Below are 23,907 nucleotides of genomic sequence, written 5' to 3'. Positions count from 1 at the left end.
GCCAATATTGGGTGAAAAAATCCCTAAAAATTAACAGAACAGGAATCAGCTGATTGTCAAATTTATTTCCTATTCAATTGGAGGTTAAATTTTGCTGAATCAGTTTGGGCTTCGTTTAAGATAAACTTGCATTATCACGAAATTAAGTCGTATAGAAATCGTTTATTATAGTTAAAACAAATATATTTTTTAATTTTTTGTATTAAATAATGTCAAATCTACAACAAGTTTTATCAATGCTTAAACAAAATACTAAGGAACATTACAAAGAAGTTGAAAGGCTTTTGGAGAAAGTAATAAATAATATATTAAAAGATCCGAAGAATGTAAAACTTAGAACTTTAAAAAAAAGTAATGTTACAGTATCTCAAAAAATTTTAAAGTCGCCCGGTGGTGTGGAATGTTTAAAGCTTATGGGTTTTCAGGAGGTAAATACTAATTATTAATGTATACAAAAAATCTATTAAGAATGTTACATTTTTTTAGTCAGATAGTGATTTTACACTGCCCCTACATGCACCTTTACAACACCTAGAATTAATCAAAGAAAATATTAGTGTGGAGAATGTTTTTAAGGAAACACCAGTGGAAAAGGTTTTACATAAAGTAGAACTCCCTAAATTTTCATCAGTAAGTTACAAGGATATCAATAAAATTTTACCATGAGGAAAAATAATATTTTTAGAAATATACCAATAAGTTTTTACAAGAAGTCGAACATAGATTCCATTTAGCTAGAATTCATGATGATGTAGCATTACAAGATCAAGCTAAAGAACTTATCTGTGAAGCTGGAATTGAGGCTAAAGCTATACAAAGTATGAGAAGCATCCAAAAAAATGTTTTAGCAGGTAATTCTTTTACAATATCATCTTGAGACAGTGTTGCCAAAAATGTTGAAAAACAACAACAACATGGCCATTTCCATTGATAAGACCAAGTTAACAGATCTATCTATTCAAGATCGTTTGGAAAAGAATGTCCTTAGTTCTTTAAATGTCCCAAAAGCTCAAACATTTCCAGTTGGAAGGTGAATTTCCTGTAAAACCAAGGATAACCACCATGGTACACATAATGACAACAACTCAAACGCCCTTACTAGTTTATGAAGGATTGGTTTAGATGAGGTTTGTAATGTCAGTTGTTATATTATTTTTATCTAGAGATATGTAAAAAGTCTGTTCATATAAAATCTAGAAAGATGTGATAGGAGTCTCATAGTATAATGATATTTTTTGTTGTAGGTTTTCTACATATGTTATAATTTAGGTTGGGTGTTTTTCCTTCTATTGTTATGTCTAGGAAATTTAATTTTTTGTTGTTTTCTATTTCAATTGCAAATTTTTATGAATAAGATTCAGGTATTGTAGGAAGTTAGTCAATTCTTCTTGGTTGCCATTCCACACGCATAAAATATCGTCTATGTATCTAAATTTCTAAACCATTTGATAATTTTGTTTTTAAATAGATTGGAGGAGTCATGTATTTTGTTTTCTCAAGATGGTTCATAAATATGTCTGTTATTATACCAGAAATAGGGAGTCCCATTGGTAGTCCTGTGGTAGATTTCTAATATTTATTGTTGAATTGACAAGAGTTTTGGTTAATAAAATGCTTTAAGATTAGGGTTGGATCATCGACAGTGGATCCATATTGAAAATTTCTTTTATTATGTCAAGGGTAAAATACAGGTTTCTTGTAATTCAAGTGATTTGAGATTGATGTTTTTAAATATATTGTTCATAAAGTTTGCTAGATGTATATTAGTTGAGTTATAGAAAGTTGTGATAGGTCTAATGGGCATATTTATTTTGTGGACTTTTTATAGCATATAGTTGTGGGACGAAACTATTCATAGGAATCATAAAGTGTTGTTAGAATTGTTAAAGAACTTTATAGTGTTGGTGGTGGTTTTTATAATATCTTTTCTTTTGGTAATCATGTTGTTGAGTGGGTTCTTTATTTCTATATAGTTGTTGTTGTTGATAAAATCCATCGGCTTTTCAATGTAAAGTGCTTTATTTATGATTACAATTACTGCATTTTTTTTTGCTTTAACAAATAGGACATTGTTATTGATAAGTTTTTGTTTTATTGTTTTTATATTGTGGTTATATTGTATATATGTGGATTTTTGGTGTTTAATTTTATTAAGGTGTTGTTTTTTTGTACCTTTTCAGTATTGGAATAACTTCTTTCTTGATGGTATCATTATTAGGTGTGTTCATATTAATTGGTTTCTCTAAGACAAATTTATGATTTTTGTTGACTAGAGCAACTTCTGGGTTGGAGAATTTTATATTGGTTAAGTTATGTGTATACAGCAGTGGATTATTGTTAGTGCTATTATTTATGACATTATTATTAATTTTATGTGGTATTATTATTATAGCATAATGTATTATTAGGGTTTTTACTTTTATTATTTTTGTTGTTTTTTCACACGTGGTTTGTGTTGGATTTTTATTAGTTTCTGGATTTTATTGTTTTTCCTAGATTCATCTTGTTTGGACTCATGTTGGACTTCTGTTATTGTTGTGTTTATGATTTCAACTATTTCTATGTAGTGGTATATTAATGTTAACTGTCTGTATAAATAGGCAACTTTTGTGTAATGTAGCTTAAGTTTATAGTGATGTTTTCTTTTTTCTCTTCTCATAATGTTTCTATCCGAAATTTTTGTGTTGGGTGAAGGTTTTTTGATGTAATTTTAGCGAACTTAGGTATAATATTTTTCCTCACACAGATGTTAATAAAGTTTTTGTAATTCGCGATGGTAATGGAATTATTATTACTATTACAGTACTCAAACGGGTGCTGTAATGAGGCTCCTTACACCATCGGATGCTGTAATGAGATTTTAGTTACATTTTATGGAACCAGTTCAAGTTGGTGACATGGGGTCATTAATTTTTCTAGTTGTCAATATGACAATGTTTGTCTCTGAACTCTGAGCAATTTCTCTTATTTTGGGAGGTGTACATGAAACATTTTTGTCAGGTGGATACATTTTGTGTTTTGACAGTTTCTAATTGTCAATTCAAATTTCTATTTTCAAGTGTTACCAACTGCTACATACCTATTTCGCTACATTGTCAAAATTTATTTTATTTTGAGAAAAAAAGGATATAAACGCGAATTACAAAAAATACCATAAAAAACACGTTTCATAAGACTTAAAGCACTCATTCATTAAAAAACTCGTGGCTTCGCCACTCGTTCTTCAACTTCAATTCGTGCGTTTCAAGCGTATCTTACGAAACTATACTCTGTTTTTAAACCAGGAGGAGTAAACGCGAAAGTCAGATTTACACTAGGAAAAATCACCAGAAAATATCACTAGATATTTTGGCGGTAAATTTAAATTAATAATTATTATTATTTATTTATTTACTTATTATTGTATTTATTTTTGTTTGTTATCGTCAACACTAAACATACAAATTAACATTGAAGTTATGAGTGTATTTATTTCAAAATATAATAAAGAAGGGTTTAAGAACACAAAATTTACAATAATGACACGAAACTGTCGAATTGTCAATAACCTAACCTCCAAATTCAAAATCAAAATTCAAAATTGCCTGTGTGTGAACCTTCCTCGCATTCAACCAATCACGTGCAAGGTCAATCTGGTGACAAATTTAAAATACTCCTCCTGGTTTAAAAACAGAGTATAATTTCCAAAGAAAACTTCAAGGTATAATTAATGTTTGTAAACAAAACTAACCTTACCTAACATTCCTTCACGCTATAATTGACATTACAAAAGAAAACTTCACGCTATAATTGACATTACAAAAGAAAACTTCACGCTATAATTGCCATTACAAATTGCCAAAGAATACTTCATGGTATAATTAATGTTTGTAAACAAAACTAACCTTACCTAACATTCAGCGTCTGAAGACACAGGGCTAAACCCGAACCTTAAAAATATATAACTTAGCGCTGAATAACAAGTAAAACTAGAACTAACACTTGCACTAGAACTATACTCTGTTTTTAAACCAGGAGGAGTAAACGCGAAAGTCAGATTTACACTGGGAAAAATCACCAGAAAATATCAGTAGATATTTTGGCGGTAAATTTAAATTAATAATTATTATTTATTTATTTACTTATTATTGTATTTATTTTCGTTTGTTATCGTCAACACTATACATACAAATTAACATTGATGTTATGAGTGTATTTATTTCAAAATATAATAAAAAAGGGTTTAAGAACACAAAATATACAATAATGACACGAAACTGTCGAATTATCAATTACCTAACCTTCAAATTCAAAATCAAAATTCAAAATTGCCTGTGTGTGAACCTTCCTCGCATTCAACCAATCACGTGCAAGGTCAATCTGGTGACAAATTTAAAATACTCCTCCTGGTTTAAAAACAGAGTATAGTTTTTTATGACTAAAGCTGTTTATAGATGCATTTATATTTATGGACGGTGAGATAAAAATAAAATAACAACTGAAATTAACTTCATTAGAAACTTGCAAAAGTTAATAATTATCCAAATAATATAATAAATAATAATAACAAACATATACATACAACATAATCCTCTATACTACAAAACTCTTAAAGGAAAACAAACATATAGATCCCTTCCATACAATAATTTAAATTGCATAATTGCTAAATTCCTAAAAACACACAATATCAACATCAGTTACAAAATAATAAAAACCGGCTTGTCGGGGTGAAAACTGGTCTGGTGGCAACACTGTCTTATGATAAACATTAAAATATGCAAAATGAACCTCAAAATACATTTATTTTGAATTAGGTGATTTGGAAGATCCCAACATAAGCATGCAAGAAGTATTATTATCGGAGCTATTAGCTTGGTTTAAAAATGATTTTTTCTCTTGGGTTGATAGCCCAAAATGTGAAAAATGCGATTCCCCCACAAAATTTTCCCACATGTCAACCGATTCAGAACTTTTAAAATACACGGATAGAGTCGAAGTAATTCAATTTTAATAAATATAAATTAATATTACTTTATTTATTATTATAGATCCACAACTGCACTGTTTGCAACGCTTCAACGCCATTCGCAAGATTTAACGATTTAAATATTCTTTTAGCAACGAGAAAAGGGCGCTGCGGCGAATGGGCTAATACATTTACTTTATTTTGTCGCGCAATGGGTTGGGAGGCTCGTCACGTTTACGATGAAACGGATCATGTATGGACCGAAGTTTATTCGGTAGCTCAAAAACGATGGTTGCATTGTGATTCATGCGAAGCAGCTTTAGACACACCGTTAATGTACGAATCGGGCTGGAACAAAAAGTTGTCTTATATAATTGCTTATTCGGGTGAAGATCTTCAAGATGTCACCTGGAGATATTCAAGTCGTCATAAAGAAGTTTTATCCAGACGTAAAAAATGTACCGAAATCGAGTTAGTTAGCGCCATTTGTAGTTTACGAAACGAACGGCAAAAAGGATTAAGTGAAACTAGGAGGGAATATTTAAATAAAAGGGTTTTATGTGAGTTAATTGAGATGATGGTTGAAAAGGAGGCTACTGAAAAAGATAAAAAAGGAAGAACTTCTGGGTCTATGGCTTGGAGGTTAAGTAGGGGGGAAACAAAACGGGATTTTGAAGGAAAAATATGGAAAATTAGTGATACTAATATATTTTCTTTAAAATATTGTACATCTTTAGATCAATATCTGGTAAATAATGAAAAAATTAAAAATTTCTCCGATGGTGTTTTTAAGATGAATGGTGTATTTCGTAAGGAAGAGAAAGATTGGAGAAATGCCTATTTGTGCAGAGAAGAAACTGTGAGTGTCGGTTCTATTACGTGGGCATTTCAAGTTGATTTTGATCAAAAATCAATTGATGAAATTATAATTTATTTTGATTACACAACATATGAAGATGGAAATGTTACAGTTAGTTTAAAAAATGAAAATAAACGAGTGGATTTTATTAAAGGTAAATAACTTTTGAAGTTGCTATTAATTATTTTTAGATATATATATGAAGAAAATTATTTTATACGGGGTGAATCATGAAACATTGAATACATGAAAAATTAAGATGAATAGTCTTAATATACATGGGGTCGGAAATGCCTCGTTGGCGAGATTAGCGGATCAAAGTTTCTTTAAAATTAAACATTATCTGCAATAAAAAGCACTTTTTAAAAAATATTGTCTACGCCATTGCTCTCTACGTGTGTAAAGTGTTCAATTAAGAAAAACACGTTTGTAGGAAATTTGTTAATTCAATCAAAAATTGTTGCTTTAATCAAAATTTTGTAAGAGACCAATTGATAGATAATTGATCACTTTACACGAAAATACTGCATTTTTAAAAAAGGGCTTTTTATTGCAGATAATGTTTAATTTTAAAGAAACTTTGACCCGCTATATCTCGTTAAGGTGGCATTTGCGACCCCATGTATATTAAGACTTTTCATCTTAATTTTTGATGTATTACCTGCCCTGGAAGTTTGTCAGCGGTTTTTTGAATCATCCTGTATAAAGCTTCTTACTTGCTTGTATTTTAATTTTCTTCAAAATTTGACATTTTGGCTGATGATGACTTAAAAGTCGAAACAGGTATCAATAAACATTAAAATACGAGCAAGTAAGAAGTTTTATATAAAATAATTTCCTTCATATACAGGATGTTTCACGTAACTGGTTCGTTAGAAACTTTTCAGGTTCCACTATTCCACTAGAGATTTAAAATTTTGTTAGCATGAGTTGTTCATTTGGAACTTTCGATCTAAAATATTTTCAAGATGGCCGCCACTTCCGGTCTACCGGAAATAGACCATAACTTCGTTATTTTAAATGGAATGCTATAGTTTTTATTACACCTTTTAATTATACGTAAAAAAATATGTTGACTTTGATAAAAGTAATTGGTACCTAGCGTTTTTCGTTTTCGAGTTATTTTGGTTTTAAGTTTTTTTTGGTAAATTTTAACATGCTCTTTAAAACCCCATATCCCAGCCAATGTTCATTCATCAAAGATCTAAATTGGCACGATTACTCGTGAGATGCTGTCAAATAGATTATCATTTATTATATCAGAGTATCTTATACAGCATGGTCAAAAATTGTATTACCGTTTCACCGTATTCAACTGCAAGAAAGTCGAAAATTGTAAATGGAACACCCCATATTTTTTGAGCCTATCAGAAAGGGAATTTAATTCTCTACAAATTATCTATAAACATTCCTATACCTATTTATTGTAGTTTGCCTCATATTGGGTAATTTATTAAAACATGCACGAAATGCAGGTTTTTTTATTAGAAAGCTATGGAATTTTGACAGTTTTTGGTCCATGTTTGTATTATTGTTGTCATTAGTTACATTTGACGATGGGTGTAAGTCATTGAACATCATGGCAGATTATTCCAACGCCGATATATGAAATTTATTTTGTATTGATGGCGAATGTAATAAACTTTTGGAGAGGACGTGTCGGACATTTAATGAGAGATGCCTAACAAACCTAACGCCCATCACAAGGAAAAATTTCAAAAAATTTATAAAGATTTTCTTAGTTCTGGGCATATCGAAACCAAAAGAAATCGCATATTTCCTGTCACCAGTGATGAAGACTGTATAAGATACTCTGATAAAATAAATGAGAATTTATTTGACAGCATCTCAAGAGTAATCGTGCCAATTTAGAGCTTTTTTCAACATATTTTTTTACATACCATTAAAAGGTGTAATAAAAACTACAGCATTCCATTTAAAATAATGAAGTTATGGTTTACTTCTAATAGACCGGAAGTGGCAGCCATCTAGAAAAAATTTTAGATCGAAAAAAAAGTTCTAACGAACTAGTTACGTGAGACACCCTGTATTTTTAATAAACTTGCAACATGGATTCCTACAATAATTTTTTTGTAGGGCAAAAAGAATTGAAAACGTTCGATTTTTCAAATTCTAAATATATCGAAATAACCGCTACATTAACGGGAGGTTCCGGAAGCGTTTATTGGCAACACGCTCAGTTATTCCGACAATCATTAGATAGCGAAAAATTTCCTTTTACTGTAGAAATTAAACTCAAGTAATAATGATGATGAAATAATATTTTGTGATTTTATTATTAGCATTTTTAACTAGTAATTATACATTTTCAATATTGAATTAATTTTTTCATTTTCGACGTATATAGTTTAACTTCTTAATGATGCTATCCGCTTCTCTAAATCCGGTTTCAATAGCTCCATGCACCGTGGAATAACGAATTGGATGGGTAGCTTCTCCGGCAAATAATACTGTTTCTTTTCCGTTTTTATTCAAAAGTGGTTGTGCTATAACAGCATTACTTTTTGTTTGTCTAGAAGCGATCGTTTGGTAAGAGTATGTCCCACGAAAATGTGGATTTGTATACCATTGAGATCTAAAAGAATCAAAAATGTATTTTATAGTTCAACATTTTAATTGAAATAATTTGTATTACCGTATAAAAGAAATTGGTTTTGTCACATTATATTCGTGACTTAAAAATTGATCCAAAGCAAAATTGAGACCATCAAGTAAATTTTTGGAGTTTAAAATTTCTATGTTGGGTACACTAGAGCCTACGAACCAAGCTGATAATACGTTTGGATTTTTTTCGACGGGTAATAAAGCCATTAAGTCTAATATCCAAGGTTTTCCGTTAATATTAAACTTTTCTAATTTTCCATTTTTATCTTCTGACGCCCAAATGAACATAAATCCGTTAAAATCGGATCCTTGTGGCCACCATGATTTCTCAAATAATAACATAACCTTCATCACAGCCCCAATACCTAAATTTCTAATCGCAATTTTTTTATATTCCGGTAAAGTTGGTACAAAAAGTTTTTCATGGCGATCTTTTAATACGCCCAATGAAGGTGTAAATACAACCATATCTGCATTGTAAAGCGTATTATCTTTACATAAAACGCTGACCGTATCATTGCGGTTATCCCAATAAATTTTTTCAACTTCTTTATTCAATAAAATTTTATCGTCTATTGGTAATGGTTGAGATGTGTTTGGAAATTTTTGCATAAGAACATCTAAAGCCGTTTTATAACCTCTTCCATTCCAATTCCAATCTAGACGTCCTTCGCAATCTCTATAATCACTTTCCGCTGATGGATCATCCCAAGAGAAAGAACCTTCTGAAGATAGTGTGTATCTTTCAAAAAAATCTTTGTAATCGTTTGTAAAATGAAGTTCTAATGGATCGGTTAAATTTAATTGTGATACTTTATTGTTATATCTATGGAAAAATTAATAAAATATTACCAAAAAGAAGAAAAATGTGTTATTCAATGTTCGTAAAGCGTATTTTAGGAGGTTGGAAAAAATTGAATACAATTATATTGTAGCCATACAAGCGAGTTTGAAAATATACAAATCACATACTCGCCTATAAGACTCTATACTATGCCCTCTTCAACCTGCTCTGTCAAGGTTTCCCTCATGGCATTCACATTCCTTCCCATTATGTTAATGCCTGCGGATTCACTCATAGTTAGGCGCGTTAATCTCACCAGTTTTGGTGGGATGTTGAAGTCCTACATGATACTGAAAAGTTTTTCTTTGTGGATACTGTCGTCAGGATACTTAAAGTCCACAAGCTGCTGGTATACCTACATCTATGTCAAACTCCCAGCATTTTTCCAAGACTTGTTTGACCATGAAAAGCTGGTCTGTTGTTGAATATCCTTGTCTAAAGCCGCTTAGCCATCTTATGAGACGCACGACTAAACCCGAAAGTTTATAGTTCTAGTTATCATAAGGGCGTCATCTTTCCCAAGTAAAACTTTTCCTTTGCAAAACTATCCAATGCCTGTACTATTAAGCTATGTTGCATTTTATGTGGGACAGTGCAAGTGCATAAATTCCCGGTATGAGTAGAAAGCATATTCCTAAAAAGTATAACCTCATATGGAAGCGAAATATGACCAAGGAAACAAAAAACGAAAAATATCTTCTATCTATCGTAATGCTACAATACTTCCTACCACAGTTGTAAGGTTGAAAAATATCAATTATACACTTCTGGTTTAAAAGCAAGATTATTTTAAACTTAATATAGTATGGTAACTTGAGACATCACACACTCTTGCCAACCTAATAAATTACACTTTACGAAATGTTCCAATACATTATTTTGTTAATAATTTAACAAATTATTATATGTAACAAATAATTAGACTTTAAATAAATTTTAAACTTACTCTTTAAGACAATATTGTCCCAAACTAATTCCCTCGTCCTGTTTTTTATTTCCACTCGGAAAATAAATACTGTCAATGATACCAAATAATTTATTATTTAAAACGGGATTAATCCTTGCCCTGTTCGAATAATACGCTAAAATCAAATCGGAAAAATCCCTTAAACGCAAAACATCTAAATTTTTAACCATTTCAAAAACGACATTATTCTTTTCCCCGTGACACCATTCCGCTCCCAAATCAACGATTGCGTCACCAAATTCAACACTATTAACTCTACCGCCGATACGATTCTCGGCTTCCAAAATAATAAAATTACTAACGTTATTTTTAAGTAGTTTCGTCGCCGTTGCTATTCCCGCGCTGCCTGCACCTATAATAATTACACTAGGGGAATTACTTGAATTACTAGTCCTAAATAGTAGGGCAACAATAATCGCCCTTGACAACACAAAAATTAATTTTGAAGATTTCATCTTGAAACAGCACGTTGATTTGTTAAATAACTGGTTAATTCGAAGAACCTTTGGTTTATATGAAGGCTATGTTACGCAAAACTTGGTGATAACACGATGGAATTAACATAAAATATCAAAACTTTTTTAATTGATAATGAGTTTATTTATGTTATGTAAGATATAAATAAAAATATTTTTATTAAGATCGTTTTTTTACGTATAAATTTTTCATTAAAGAATAATGATATATTTTATTATTTGTATATAATAAATTAAATTAGCATCATTTCTAAACAGTTCTAGAATCATTATTAATAAATATGTTGCACAACTTGAGAATTATCGTCAACTTATCGTAATTTCTAACGATTATTTTTTGCTTAGGAATTGTTTTTAAGCTTATATTCATGTTTAAATATGCCTTTAATTAAAAACAATCTAAAATGTGGTAATTTAAAATTTATTAAAGAATATTTTTTTATAACAATTTGTAAAATACAGCCTTACTCTTAGATTTTATTAATATTAGATATAGTTGAATACCAATACACAAATATATTTAGCTTTTCTTAATCTGAATCGCTACTACTTGAGCTTGAGCTGCTTGATGAGTTTCTTCTTCCAACTGCGTTTCCAATCATGTATCCAGCAAGTCCCAAACCCACCGCAGGAGCGGCAATCATCAACGCTTTCTTTGCTTTGGACTTTTTCTTATTCTTTTTAGGTTTTCCATGAATATAAACCACATCTACTGGTGGAGGGGGACACGTAGGATGAGGAACATTGGGTGGGTAGTGTGGTTGTGGCATTTGGTGGGGTGTATAAGGTGGTGGAGGTTCTACATAAACTCCATGACCTGCATGATGATGATGATGATGAGAATAGGGTGGTTGTGAAGGAACATGATGTGGAGGGGGAGGAGGAGGATGCGGATTTGTGAAAACGGGGTAGGTATTTGATGGATAAGCACTATGTGGTAATGGAGGTGGGCCACTTCCTCCTACAGATGGAAATCCTGCTGAAGGTAATGGAGGCATACCAGGGCCATGGTGATGATGATGATGTTTCTGATTATAATGCGGCATCTAATTAAAATAATTAATAAGAAAAACATATTTTAGCTCACCATGTTAAATACATACCTTTAATTAAGCAAAAAATGTGTTATGGACGTCTGAGGAAATATTTTGTATCAAATAAACGCAATTTATTTTATTATTTTTGTTTGTAGCGAAAGATAAGATTTTAAGTATTTACGTACATACTTTATAAAGGCAGATAACCAGTGATTCACTATAAACTCTCAAAATAACAATAATTCTATGATACATAGATAGTAAGTAAGGTTAAGCCACAAAATAGATAACAAGTTTTACACATAAAAACGATTAATGTTATAATTCCAAATAATAAATATTTTAGATTTTATAATGTTTTATTATTAAATTTCAATTTAATATTAAAAATCAAATTAATTTCGACTTTTATGGCTACGTCACAATATACATCAATCGAACGTTAAGTCAGAGTAATTGGGTTAGAATATTAACAAAACATATTATAATATTTTGTATTTAATTTTAAATATGTTTTGATATATTTTTATACACTAAAAGTAATTATACTTTAAGTAAATATAATATTACAACATTAAATCGAACCAGTTTTTTGAAACCTGTCAAACAATTTCAAAAACGATCAGCTGTTATGTCACGAAAAATCATAACCTCACCTTCAAAAAATTTAATTTCTGAAATATCAATAAGTAAAACTAGAAATAAGCTTATCTTATGTTTGAACTACACTTATGTACAAAATAAATTATAAATAACTTGTAAATTGAATATAAGAAAATGTCTAGTCTTCTTTGCAACATAAAAATATCTTTAAAAAATCATAGTTATTGTGTACATTTTCTTCTTGTTCGATTGATAAATCATCGGAAAAAATCGATTTCAGTTGAGGTAGACGCCCTGGATGCGTTCACAAGTCATTTAGTAAACGAGAAAGCAAATAAATGGGAAAACATGAAGATAAAGACGAAAAGTTTTGTTCCTGTATCGAATTTGAAAATAAACCGGGTACATCAAAGTATACAACGAAATGTAACGATAGAGAGTTTAAGCGGCGCTTTACAAGAAGGTATTGAGGAAAATAATGTTGAAAGTATAATGGAAACTTTAGAAGAATGTAAACGAAGGAAAGTAATATCTCTTAATGTATCGATGAATGTTTTAAGTTATTTTGCTCAAATTGGCCACATAGAAGGAATTAAGCTTATACAAGAAATGTATGTAGATATAAATCCGAGAGTTTTAAGCATTTATGGTGATTTCCAACAATATTTAGCTGAAGCTACTTGGATAAAAGGAAATATACCTAAGGCTTTATTAATTTTTTTAGAAGTATACAAAAATAATCGTTGTTTAAGACAAAATATAAGAATTGTGTTGAGATATTTGTATTATAACGCTTCACAAAAAAATAGCGAAGCTAGCATGGTAGCCATATCAAAATTTTCTGAACAATTAGCAAACGATTTTCAAGACTATACTCCTTTAATGAATTTATGGAAAATTTGTCTTTTAAGCGATTGGTACAGCGATCAGGTTCTTGCAGAAGAATTATTAGAAAGAAATGAGATGTTAATAAAAATAGTTTTATCTCAAACATCTCAAATTGTTGGGTTAGCACTGAAATATCACAAGATAGAATCTGTTTATAAATTATTGGAAATGCTGTTAAAATACAAATGTAAAACTGAAAGTTCTATAGTTTTGATTTCTTTGTTTGATTATAAGCGTAAGTAACAATATTTAAAGCTAATTGCTAATAATTGTTTTTGGTTTATTTCAGTTCGACAAAGAGATTTATTTAGCTGCACACAAATATTAAAATGGGCAACAAAATATGATATATTAATACCTTCCTTACAACAAGAAAAAGCTTTACAGTTATTATTAAATGGTAATACAACTAAAAAAGTGAAAAATTGTACTTTGAAGTTTTAAAATTGTATTTTTAACAAATAAAATAAGATTTCGTTTTGTAAATAGATATTTATTTTATAATTCATATAACTAAAATTAATTAACTTCCTAAACAAAATATACTTGTTATGTTAAATATGATAAGTGGAAACCAAAAAAGAAAGAAATAATAATAACAAAATTACCAGAATATAATAATAATAATAAATAAATACAGATAAATCTAAATACCAACGTATAATCATTTATTACAGTTGTATTTTTATAAATAATTCCTTCAATAATTTCAATTTGAATCAGTGCATTTAGCAAAATTATGTCCAATTTTTATTTTAAATCTGTATATTTATTTGCTTATTATCTAGAGTGTACTTAATTGTAATAATAATAATAATAAAATTCATATTAAAAATAGATTTGTCAGTACTCTTTCTCTAACAATCTCAGGGACTCTTTATTTTCAACCTATTACTTTCTTCGTTATTATTCCGAATTGACGTTACGTTAAATTATTCAGATCGATCATTGTCTCCATAGAAAGTTGGCTAAAATCAAATTTAGTAACTTATTATCTATACAGGGCGATTTAAAACATATGGAGCAGACTAAAAGGGTAGGTATTAGGGGCCAAATTAAATTTTCTTAATTATGTTTTGACCACAACTTAATAATTACAAAGATATAGAACGTTAAAGTTGAATTAATGGTCGAGCATTTCTTACCATATATGGTATTACAATACTATTAAATTCAAACTGCGAATATTTCGCGGTTATTTAAACAATGCATAATTAACAAAAATAATAAAATCTTTGTCATATGGAAATTACGGCTTTTTAAAAATTACGAAAAATTCAAGAATCATCATGTTACTTAAAAATTGACGATTTTTTTAAAATCAATGTGAAATGGCCAAAAACGTGTTAAAAATAAGAAAAAGTGCGGAAAAGTGTACAACATACTGAAAAATCATATTAAAGTTTCGATGTGACGTCACAAGCAATGTTAACCATGCATTTTCCTATTAAATCGGTCAATATCTAACCGACGAATTGTTTATTTTATAGCCACGCACAAAATCAATCTGGTAAACTTAGTAAAGTTATTTTCACTAAACTAGGTGAGATTACAACGTATATTTACGGATGAAAAACCTTGTGTTTCTTAGGCTTTCGATGCGTAACGATTGACTACCTGTCGTTAGATAGACTGTGTGTCAATAGACTCTGTGTTAATACTAGAACTAACACTAGACCGAAAACTAGAAACATTCGAATTTAGCCCCACGTCTCTCGAGACTGCTAAACACGAATGATTCTAGTTCTAGGTCTTGTGTTAGTTGTTTTACTGATAGTGTAAGTGTAAAACTAAAACTAACAATAAAAATATGCAACATAGTGATATTTTATACTAACTAGCGCTACCTATTACTATCACTAGAACTAACGTTACATCTAGAACCAGAAACATTCAGGTTTAGCCGTCCTAAGAGACACACAGCAAAAGAATTTTTCTAGTTCTAGTGATAGTGCTAATGTAAAACTAGAAGTAACACTAGACCTAGAACTAGAATGTATCGAGAGTCAACCCAACCTGGAATTTACAACCCTATCTTTGCTCCATGCCCAATCCCACATTTAAGAAATTCGCACTGGTTTAAATATTAATTAATCTAACTCAAAGTGGAATTTCTACACATAATTCTAAAACAAATCAGTGAATTAGGTGGATCCGAATGTAATGTTTAAAGAGGGGGTTAGCACGGTCGATGACGTCACAAAACGTGACGTCACGTCGAAACTTTAAAGTGATTTTTTGGTAAGTTTTACACTTTTCAAATTCAAACTTTTGAAATTTGCAATCTAAGAAAGGTCTTGGTGGCGGTAGACCAAATAGACATGGCATGGAGTGAATGTAGAAGAAATTCTAGAAATTGTTGATGTAAATGCAAGTATCTCGTCAAATATCTCACCAAGTCGAAGTTTCTCAGAACTTTGGCGTACATTGAAAAGTAATGGTTTATAGCCCTACCATTTGCAAAAGATGCAAGGACTGACTCCTGCTGATTATCGTTTGCGGTTGCAATTTTGCGTGTGGCTTCTTAATCTTACCAACAGAGAAGCAGATTTTACGAACAGTATATTGGTAACGGATGAATGCTGTTTTACCAGAAATGGTGTTCTAAATTTTTCACAATGTGTAGTCGGACGAAAATCCACATGTTATTTGTCTTCTAGGGTTCTTTTCAACAGCGATTCAAAGTGAATTTATGGGCGGGAATTGTGAACAATACTTTAATAGGACCTTCGAATTACCAGCAAGACATTCTTATTTACAATTTTCCACGTAGGTAATATGTGGTTTATGCAACTACGGTTGCATGCACATTTTAGTAGTAATGTACGAGATTTCCTCGACAATACTTTCTGCAAAAATGAATTAATTGGGGTGGACCTATTCCACCATGTCCACCACGTAGTCCCGATCTTAACCCATTAAACTTTTTTTATGGGGATTCATAAAGGATAGAGTATATGCCACCGAAGTTAATACAAGCGACAAACTACGACGTCGCATCAATGCCACTACAGAACACATACACTGTGTTAATTATCGTAACCCACGTGACCTGTGCAATATTGGCTGCATATCTCAATATGTGTGGTAGCTTGGATAAATTTAAATTAGTAACCCAGATGTTGATAGCTGATCGAACGTTATTGTCGTACGCTTTGCTGTCTTTATATTTTCCGAAACAGTTCTTTTTAGAGCTATTGTTGTTTCTAGCGGTTGCTTTAAGCAGTAAGTCAATAAACAAATCAAAATAACGAAAACGTTCAGTGAGAATTTCTTTTAGATTTTATATATTTTAAAATTTTTATATTTAAAACATTTTTTAATTATTAAAATATATCAAAATATATTTTAAACGGCTTTTAAAATTAATGAATTGTCGCCATCGTTTTTAGGAACTTTCGTCGCTTTGCAATACCAATTTGTGATATTGGTTGCATACTTTGCCGGGTACGATAATGAATTAACATACTGTACATTCACGATTTTCAACATTATTGTTGACTTGGATTCGTCGTGCGCAATTGTGCGTCGAAATCCAAGGACAGCACTTTGAAAATATGTTATAAATACTTGTTTTAGAGATGTTGTTATTTTGCATTTAAAACATTATTGTTAGACGTTTCATAAATTAACATCTATTATTTCTTTTAACAAATTAAGTATTATCTAAAATAACAAAACTACTGAAACAATAAATTATCTTGTTTGGCATCACCTTCAAAAATGAGTATGGCATTGACAAGTATTTTAATTGTTCTTTACTGAATATCAATGGTTCTCAAAAATGGATATTAATTTATTTAAAAAATTAACCATTAAATTTTTAACAAAACATTATTAAGAAAATCTCTTCAGTTTGACCCCTAGTACCTACTTTTTTAGTCTGCTCTATATGTTATAAATTATAAATCATCATGTATAAATTAATTTATATAAATCTTTTATACTAACCACTTCATGAGTACCAGGTTTTGCATTTTCCTCTTCATCGTCTGAATCTTCTTCACCTGATGATTCTGTACCACCAGCATTTTTAACCCCATCCATCATTGGAGGGCCATTATCTTTCGCGCTTAATATTCCATAACAATAAAGGCAAACACGTAAGGGTTTGGAACTTTGATTTGGTAAAAGATATCGCTTGTTTGAGCATGGACCACACACAACAGCACCACACTTACGACAATGATGCTATTACACAAGATTTATTTAGATTATTAAACAAAAAAGATGGTTATTACTTACCCTTCTGTTTAAAAGAGTGAACTGTGTTTTCTTGCAATGCATGCAAACTGGGGCATCACCATCAGGAACCCATACAGCGGCATGTACTTCTACAGCTTTCTTTCCACCTATAATATAATTTTAAATTATAAATATTGAGACATTTCCTGTTATTTTTAATAATATTGATCATATTATTCATAATAGCTATATATTATTCATGTTGTTAGTTATTGATAAGTTTAATTTCAATAGTGGCACTTATCATTAATATAATATCTCTTATCAATTTAAAACGTAAAAATAGATAAAAATTTAAAATATAATTACTTTTTCTTAATAGATCATCTATACACTTATTAATGTGGGCCATCCATTCTTGTTTTTCAGTAGCTGTAGCTGCATAAACAGCAAATGACTTGGAAGCTGTACGAATTAACCATCCATTTTGATTAGCTATAAAAATATGATTATAAAAAATGCTTTTTTTTTCTTATTATTATTCTTACCATTATCATCTTTAATACTTTCTAATTTCACTTCCTCTAAAGGAATGATGTGTTGTTTGTTGTATTTTTTCTTATTAATTATTACATTTCCGTATACCAAAATATCGTTGAATAAAAAGAATTGACGCGGTTTCGGTTTCTTTCTGCACATTTTTGTTAAGACTCCTTCTCCAACCAGTACACGACCTGGTACTGCAAGAGGCTATTAAAGATATGTTATCAATATCAAAAATTAAAATAAACAAAAAATTTACTTGTCCTGAACTTCCAAAACCATTCTCGACGATAGCTATTCGACGGGTATTCGCCTCGCTGTTAACTATTTAACAGAAAATATTGAAAAACTATCGTTTAATTGCAAATTAAAAAGATGGGAAATAGACCATAAAAGATTAGCACATGTGATCATATAGAAAACGGATACGTTACAAAACCCTTTTCTTACCTAATCGGTCCACCATTATGATTTTATTTTCACGTACGATTGCGAATGTGAATCTTTTAACCCTGGTGTACGGTCAGTCATAAATTATCAACCATGATTAGTATGAACAACCTCTTTTTCGCAGTGTCTAACCTTGATAACTGTCTTTTGTCAAATTGCTGTCAACAAAGAACAATAATTATTACTCAACAGGTGGCGATACAATCGATTTATGTTACACAACGTGGAAGGCGCTTAATTTAAATTATTAACATTAATTTTTTTTAATTTCATTTTTTAATTGATTATTAAGTTTCTATTCGAAGAAATTTTGATTTTGGATTAGCAATTATTTATACCTTGTTTTTAAATACACAGGCGATTTTTCTTTCTTTTTTACAGCGTTCTGTGTTGTAGGATAAGTTACAGATTATACAAAAGAATATTAACACAATAATGCTATATTACACAAAACGAAAACAATTATAATAATTATTTTACTCGGTATAGTGACCTTGATGTTATGAATGATACAATTCTGGAAATATTTGGCTTAAAGGCACATTTAATCTTTATATATATTAACCTTCTTATATTTAACCTTCTTATTTCCATTGTTGGATATAGACCTGTTTCAACTTTCAGCCTTTCTGTCGTTTACTATCCTCATCCATTGCTTTCCCGCTACAGTCCTGATGTCGTCGATCCATCTCGCTTGTGGTCTTCCTATATTTCTTTTGGTTTCCATAGACCTCCAGAAGGTGATCTTATGACTACAACGGTTTGCATGATTCCTAGCCACCTATCCATTGCCATTTGAGATCCGCCGTCTCCATGATGACGGTTATTTTCGTTTTTGCATCTTTTCTCTCAAGATAATTTCTAGCATTGCACGTTTCATGGCTCTTTCAGTCGTTTTTAGTTTAATTACTGATTTTTTTAGTAAACACCATTGTTTCTGGACCATATGTAGAAGAATGCAGCTGTCATAGAGCTTGCTCAACTTGTCAAATGCGACCCATGTTAGTTGAGTTCTACGTTTGAGTTCGGCAGTTTGGTTTTCTTTGCCCAGTTTGATTGTATGCCCAAGGTATACAATCATTAATTTTGTCTGTTGGTTCATTTTGGTGACCTTGTCCTCTTTGTCAATTCGTTGTCTTCGTCCTCATCTTCCACTAAGAAGTCTATAGTCTCTTTTCTTTGAGCGGCCGTTTCTGGTGGTGGAATTTTTGCACTTCCACGATGATTTTCGTTTTGCTAGCAAGAATCTTGGCCTAACGATCTTTCAATTTAATTTTGTCTTGTTTTTCTGTTAGAAAGCTTTGATTTAAGTACTCTGTTTTTGTTTGCTTCTATGGTTTCCAAGGACCAAGGATTTATGAACGTATTTTCAACGTATTTCACTTCCAGACCATTGAAACAATTTTTTACAATTTTTAAACTTGCAGGACTCTTTTGTGGATAATGTGGTAGATCTTGAAATCCAAATTCCAATCCCTCCTGGTGATTGATGTTGTACATTGGCTCCTTGTTTATTTCTTCACAAGATAGATGTACTCACAGTGATTATCCTGCAATGACTGTTATTTCTGTCGCCATAAAAGGTTTTGAATCACACAAAGTACGTTTTGGAGACAATCAGTATCAAGGATATACACAATAATATTAACAACTTTTGGAAACTATACATTATAAAAAGTTGATATAAAAATTAAAAGACATGAAATTAATAAGACATATTTATTACAGATCATTTAGTTACATATTTCTTCATATAATTTCATATTTACTCAATATTTATATATTTATAGATTGGGTTGGGATTTTTTCCTCTCAGTGTGTTTTCTGTTGTAACATCGTTAATATTATGTTTTTTTTTCAATTTAATTATTATGTTCACATATACAATATTGGCAAAAAATGCGACAGAAAAAATATGACAGTAAAAAGGAATAGAACAAAAAAAGAATACTGTATCTTGAGAGAAGATCAGCTCACGATTAGTTTTTGTATTTTTTAAGGTTTTCCTTTTCACACTTACACTCCGCGTCAGCCTGTTGGTAATTTTCTTCTTATTACGAATTCTTATTATTCTTCTTTATCCTTTTTCTTTATGCATGTATAGTAGCGTTTGTGTACTTGTGTATTTATAGAGTTATATAATCTTTTTTTCTCTACAGAAAGAATTGCTTTTTACCGCACTTGTGCATTTATTTACCCATAACTGTGACAGGTTTTCACAGAATAGGATTTTTTTTTGAAAAGTGTGTACTGTCGGTTGTTGTGTATCATTTTAAAAAATAAATTATATTATTATGAAATTATGAACATGTAGATGATCATGTATGGATTATAGTCTATTGATAATCGTTTGAAACCCAACCTATGTAGCGTTTGTTAATGAATCCATCATGTACAATGTTATTTTTAGCGTAATGTTGAAATAATTGAAATGATCTTCTATATTATTACCTGGGGCTAATTTAAAACTATGTCCTCCTATATTAAAATATTATTTTATCTAAAGGTGCGACCAAGCGATAACAAATAGACTATAATAATTGATGGTTATTGATTGATTTAATTAAAAAAATCAAAGAAGTTGTGCGATTTTTTTGATACACATTTTATAACAATTCACACTTTATCAAGATTTGACTTACAGATATAAATATGTATAATTTATTAACAAATAGTATAACATTCAGTAAACTTTTGATTATAACAAAATGGTGTATTTCACAACCTCTTCTTCTTTATTTATTATTTCTTTTTTAAATAATTTTTAAATTTCGTGCAATCCACCATTTCATTCAGTTAAGTTAAGACTAGCGGCACATATATTATACTTTTATTTATTATTTTAATAATTAGTCACTACGGAACTAATAAAAGCATGAATTTTTCTCCTTCTTCCATATATTTCTCTCTCTCTCTCTCTTTTAATGTGAAGAACTTGTAGAAGAACTATTAAATCCTTTTTGTATCCGCCAAGAAAAGTTTTTTTCGTTAAAAAATAAAATAAACGTTATAACTCGGACACAAAAAGAAATCTTTATTTAGACACTTAAATTCTTAAAATTGTTTCAAATTCATCCTTCTTTCTTGTGCTCATATCTTGTGTACACATTCAACACTTCCTTCCCATGTGTATTTAATGTATGTACAGCTAACTTCATAATTTAATGAGGCAAAATAAACCGATCGTATTAGCAACCTAATTTACAAATTTATATTAAAATGGGATACGGATACCTTATTCCCAATTTTTTAAACTCATTAATTATAACATTAACTGTACGTGTAAATGTCGTCCGTTAAACCGCTCTACTAAACTCGATTTTTTTTTAATTTTACGTTTCATTTACGTACTTATACATAATATGATTACACATAATGTACGTCTACGAAGGGATTCGTCAATTTAGGAGGAGGAAAGATTTTATTTTAATTTCATTTTATATCTCTACAAGCGATATTTTCTAAAAAAACGTGTTTGTGTCTGTATAGATGTTAAAAAAATGTTGATAAACAATTTGTCAACATTTTATAAACAATTTTATTGGTTATAAATGAAGTTAGTTTTTATCTCTGTTCGGAAGACGAAGTATTAGCCAAATATATAAGTTAAATATACACTTATTTTATCATCTTCATTGCTAAATATCATTAGCAACATTATATTATACTGGTAACAACATTGATTGATCTTTGATACTATAATACATAGTATCACCATACCTATATTGCCATTAATACCATATGTGGTATGCAAAATCAAATTTAACCAACAACTAGATTTTGTACTTATATAGAAAGAAACAAAACTCTTGAGATTCAATAAATACATAACAGAAATATTGCACCAAAATCACAAAAGAAAATATTGCTTATATTAACTCTTCATTATATTCTCAAACATATTTTTATAGTGATACATGCTCCCTAATGAGATACAGTTTCAATAACCAAAGTTTGAAATCGAAATGCTAAAGAAAATATTATTATGTATTGTTTAATAATAATGATATTGAGGAAATAGTTGTGATAATTGTTGCCCATATATAATGTCTATTAAACTTATATTTTTGACTAACTTTTAAGAAAACCAAATAAACTTAGGTTCGAAAGTTCTCTTTAATAATTACGTTCACTATGGTAATGATAAACTGCCAATTTATGTATGATATAGGAAATATATAGCGTGGTGTCACCCAAACTATCAAATTGTGTGTCTTTTATCTATAATAACTAATAACAATATAAAGAAATTTAAATTTATTTAAGCAGTTTAGGTGATGTCTTCTCTTTACATACATTAATCCATAATAAGTAAACTTCCCAAAACCCTCCTTTAACATTTTGGAATGGTGAAACGTTCCAATGGATAAGATAGACTAACTGTCCCCAAAACAAGGGATTAAGTTAATTTAAATTGTCTTTCAATGATAGATATTTGTAGCTATATTCAGGGTGTTTCAGCTTTTTAGATAAATTTCTAAATCATTAAGGAATTGGATACAAACCTTCTTTGGAAATTGGTATCGACTGAAAAGTATGTTGGGACAACTTTATTATGTATTGCATCATTAATATCATTATCATTTAATAGGTGCAATGAAACAGCAACATATTTAGTAGATTATTTTTGGAAGAACATTTTGAAAAACTTCAGGTAAACTGGACGTTGTGGACCTGATTGGAAGGAAACACCACGAAATTTATATATACCACTTCAGTTAAGTTGATATAATTAATTTAACTGATAACATTTAGCTTGAAACATATTTGGAAAGATTTTAAAGCTGACAAAAACATGAATAAGAATGACTCCAATTAGAAAATAAGTCGTTTGTTAGAAAAAAGTTGATACATTGTTGTGAATGTCATGAATGTGATGTTTAGTATTTTCAACATATACAGTGCAATTTTAAGACTGTATTTTTTGATTAATCTATTTATTTCATTGACAATTTATCAAAACTATGGCAATCATTTAAAGATCTTTAAGATGGATATTTAAATATATATAAAAATTTTTAATTCATAAACTAACTTCAAGTTTAAGTCATTACCTAAAATTTTGAATAATTGTGTTATCATAATTATAGTTTTTTTTAATTAGAGAAATTATGAGAAAGAAATCAACTTTAATAAAAAAATAATAAGTTAGATTTAAAAATAATTTTTCTTGTTTTAAATAACAACAACCAATAATAATTTCAACAATGAATATAGAATAAATTAAACAATAATAACAAAAAGAATCTTATCACAGTCATTTTGACAGCACCTTCTTTACGTTTCTTTGACACCGTGGAAAATTATCATGGCAAAAATTATAATTCATACAATTCTTTTTCACATTAACTTTTCTTTCCGTCTTTAACTCTCAATGAGAATAACTTGTGATGTATCAGGTGCTATCAATTATATTGTTAGCAAACGGAAATATATATTAAACTATTAATTTTAATTAATAAAATTTAAAAAACAAAACAAG

The 23,907-nt window shown here is 29.8% G+C and overlaps 5 protein-coding genes across 5 annotated transcripts; 2 read left to right on the top strand and 3 right to left on the bottom strand.

Moving 5' to 3' along the window:
• Nucleotides 1–51: 51 nt before the first annotated feature.
• Nucleotides 52–8,147, top strand: LOC111418853 (N-glycanase Pngl). The gene is made up of 6 exons (XM_023051552.2): nucleotides 52–428; nucleotides 487–630; nucleotides 686–851; nucleotides 4,797–4,978; nucleotides 5,031–5,961; nucleotides 7,905–8,147. Exons 1-6 carry the CDS (start codon nucleotides 210–212, stop codon nucleotides 8,069–8,071), a joined length of 1,809 nt encoding a protein of 602 aa, XP_022907320.2. The 5' UTR covers nucleotides 52–209; the 3' UTR covers nucleotides 8,072–8,147.
• LOC111418854 (spermine oxidase-like) lies at nucleotides 8,072–10,756 on the bottom strand. Its single transcript, XM_023051553.2, has 3 exons — nucleotides 10,223–10,756; nucleotides 8,464–9,258; nucleotides 8,072–8,403 (listed from the first exon to the last, which is right to left on the bottom strand). The coding sequence occupies exons 1-3, from the start codon at nucleotides 10,696–10,698 to the stop codon at nucleotides 8,157–8,159; spliced, it is 1,518 nt and encodes a 505-aa protein (XP_022907321.1). The 5' UTR covers nucleotides 10,699–10,756; the 3' UTR covers nucleotides 8,072–8,156.
• A 368-nt stretch (nucleotides 10,757–11,124) lies between these two features.
• LOC111418878 (uncharacterized) lies at nucleotides 11,125–12,039 on the bottom strand. Its single transcript, XM_023051581.2, has 2 exons — nucleotides 11,823–12,039; nucleotides 11,125–11,765 (listed from the first exon to the last, which is right to left on the bottom strand). Exon 2 carries the CDS (start codon nucleotides 11,763–11,765, stop codon nucleotides 11,250–11,252), a length of 516 nt encoding a protein of 171 aa, XP_022907349.2. The 5' UTR covers nucleotides 11,823–12,039; the 3' UTR covers nucleotides 11,125–11,249.
• A 339-nt stretch (nucleotides 12,040–12,378) lies between these two features.
• LOC111418877 (uncharacterized) lies at nucleotides 12,379–13,733 on the top strand. Its single transcript, XM_023051580.2, has 2 exons — nucleotides 12,379–13,482; nucleotides 13,537–13,733. Exons 1-2 carry the CDS (start codon nucleotides 12,534–12,536, stop codon nucleotides 13,689–13,691), a joined length of 1,104 nt encoding a protein of 367 aa, XP_022907348.2. The 5' UTR covers nucleotides 12,379–12,533; the 3' UTR covers nucleotides 13,692–13,733.
• Nucleotides 13,720–18,584, bottom strand: LOC111418858 (rush hour). Its single transcript, XM_023051556.2, has 7 exons — nucleotides 18,426–18,584; nucleotides 18,235–18,299; nucleotides 17,981–18,182; nucleotides 17,802–17,927; nucleotides 17,493–17,599; nucleotides 17,199–17,438; nucleotides 13,720–14,215 (listed from the first exon to the last, which is right to left on the bottom strand). Exons 1-7 carry the CDS (start codon nucleotides 18,439–18,441, stop codon nucleotides 14,180–14,182), a joined length of 792 nt encoding a protein of 263 aa, XP_022907324.1. The 5' UTR covers nucleotides 18,442–18,584; the 3' UTR covers nucleotides 13,720–14,179.
• Nucleotides 18,585–23,907: the final 5,323 nt, after the last annotated feature.

This window comes from Onthophagus taurus, chromosome 7 (genome assembly GCF_036711975.1).
Source record: "Onthophagus taurus isolate NC chromosome 7, IU_Otau_3.0, whole genome shotgun sequence".
Taxonomy (NCBI): Eukaryota; Metazoa; Arthropoda; class Insecta; order Coleoptera; family Scarabaeidae; genus Onthophagus; species Onthophagus taurus.
This window is presented reverse-complemented; position numbering and strand designations above follow the sequence as displayed.

Coding starts and splice junctions, on each gene's coding strand:
- LOC111418853 (XM_023051552.2), top strand. CDS start 210: ATGTCAAATCTACAACAAGTTTTATCAATGCTTAAACAAAATACTAAG. Junction 429..486: donor AGCTTATGGGTTTTCAGGAG/GTAAATACTAAT, acceptor ACATTTTTTTAG/TCAGATAGTGATTTTACACT. Junction 852..4,796: donor CCAAAAAAATGTTTTAGCAG/GTAATTCTTTTA, acceptor ATTTTGAATTAG/GTGATTTGGAAGATCCCAAC.
- LOC111418854 (XM_023051553.2), bottom strand. CDS start 10,698: ATGAAATCTTCAAAATTAATTTTTGTGTTGTCAAGGGCGATTATTGTT. Junction 9,259..10,222: donor GGACAATATTGTCTTAAAGA/GTAAGTTTAAAA, acceptor ATTTTTCCATAG/ATATAACAATAAAGTATCAC. Junction 8,404..8,463: donor AAACCAATTTCTTTTATACG/GTAATACAAATT, acceptor TGATTCTTTTAG/ATCTCAATGGTATACAAATC.
- LOC111418878 (XM_023051581.2), bottom strand. CDS start 11,765: ATGCCGCATTATAATCAGAAACATCATCATCATCACCATGGCCCTGGT.
- LOC111418877 (XM_023051580.2), top strand. CDS start 12,534: ATGTCTAGTCTTCTTTGCAACATAAAAATATCTTTAAAAAATCATAGT. Junction 13,483..13,536: donor TTCTTTGTTTGATTATAAGC/GTAAGTAACAAT, acceptor GGTTTATTTCAG/TTCGACAAAGAGATTTATTT.
- LOC111418858 (XM_023051556.2), bottom strand. Junction 17,928..17,980: donor AAGTATTAAAGATGATAATG/GTAAGAATAATA, acceptor ATATTTTTATAG/CTAATCAAAATGGATGGTTA. Junction 14,216..17,198: donor AACCTGGTACTCATGAAGTG/GTTAGTATAAAA, acceptor ATTTGATTTTAG/CCAACTTTCTATGGAGACAA.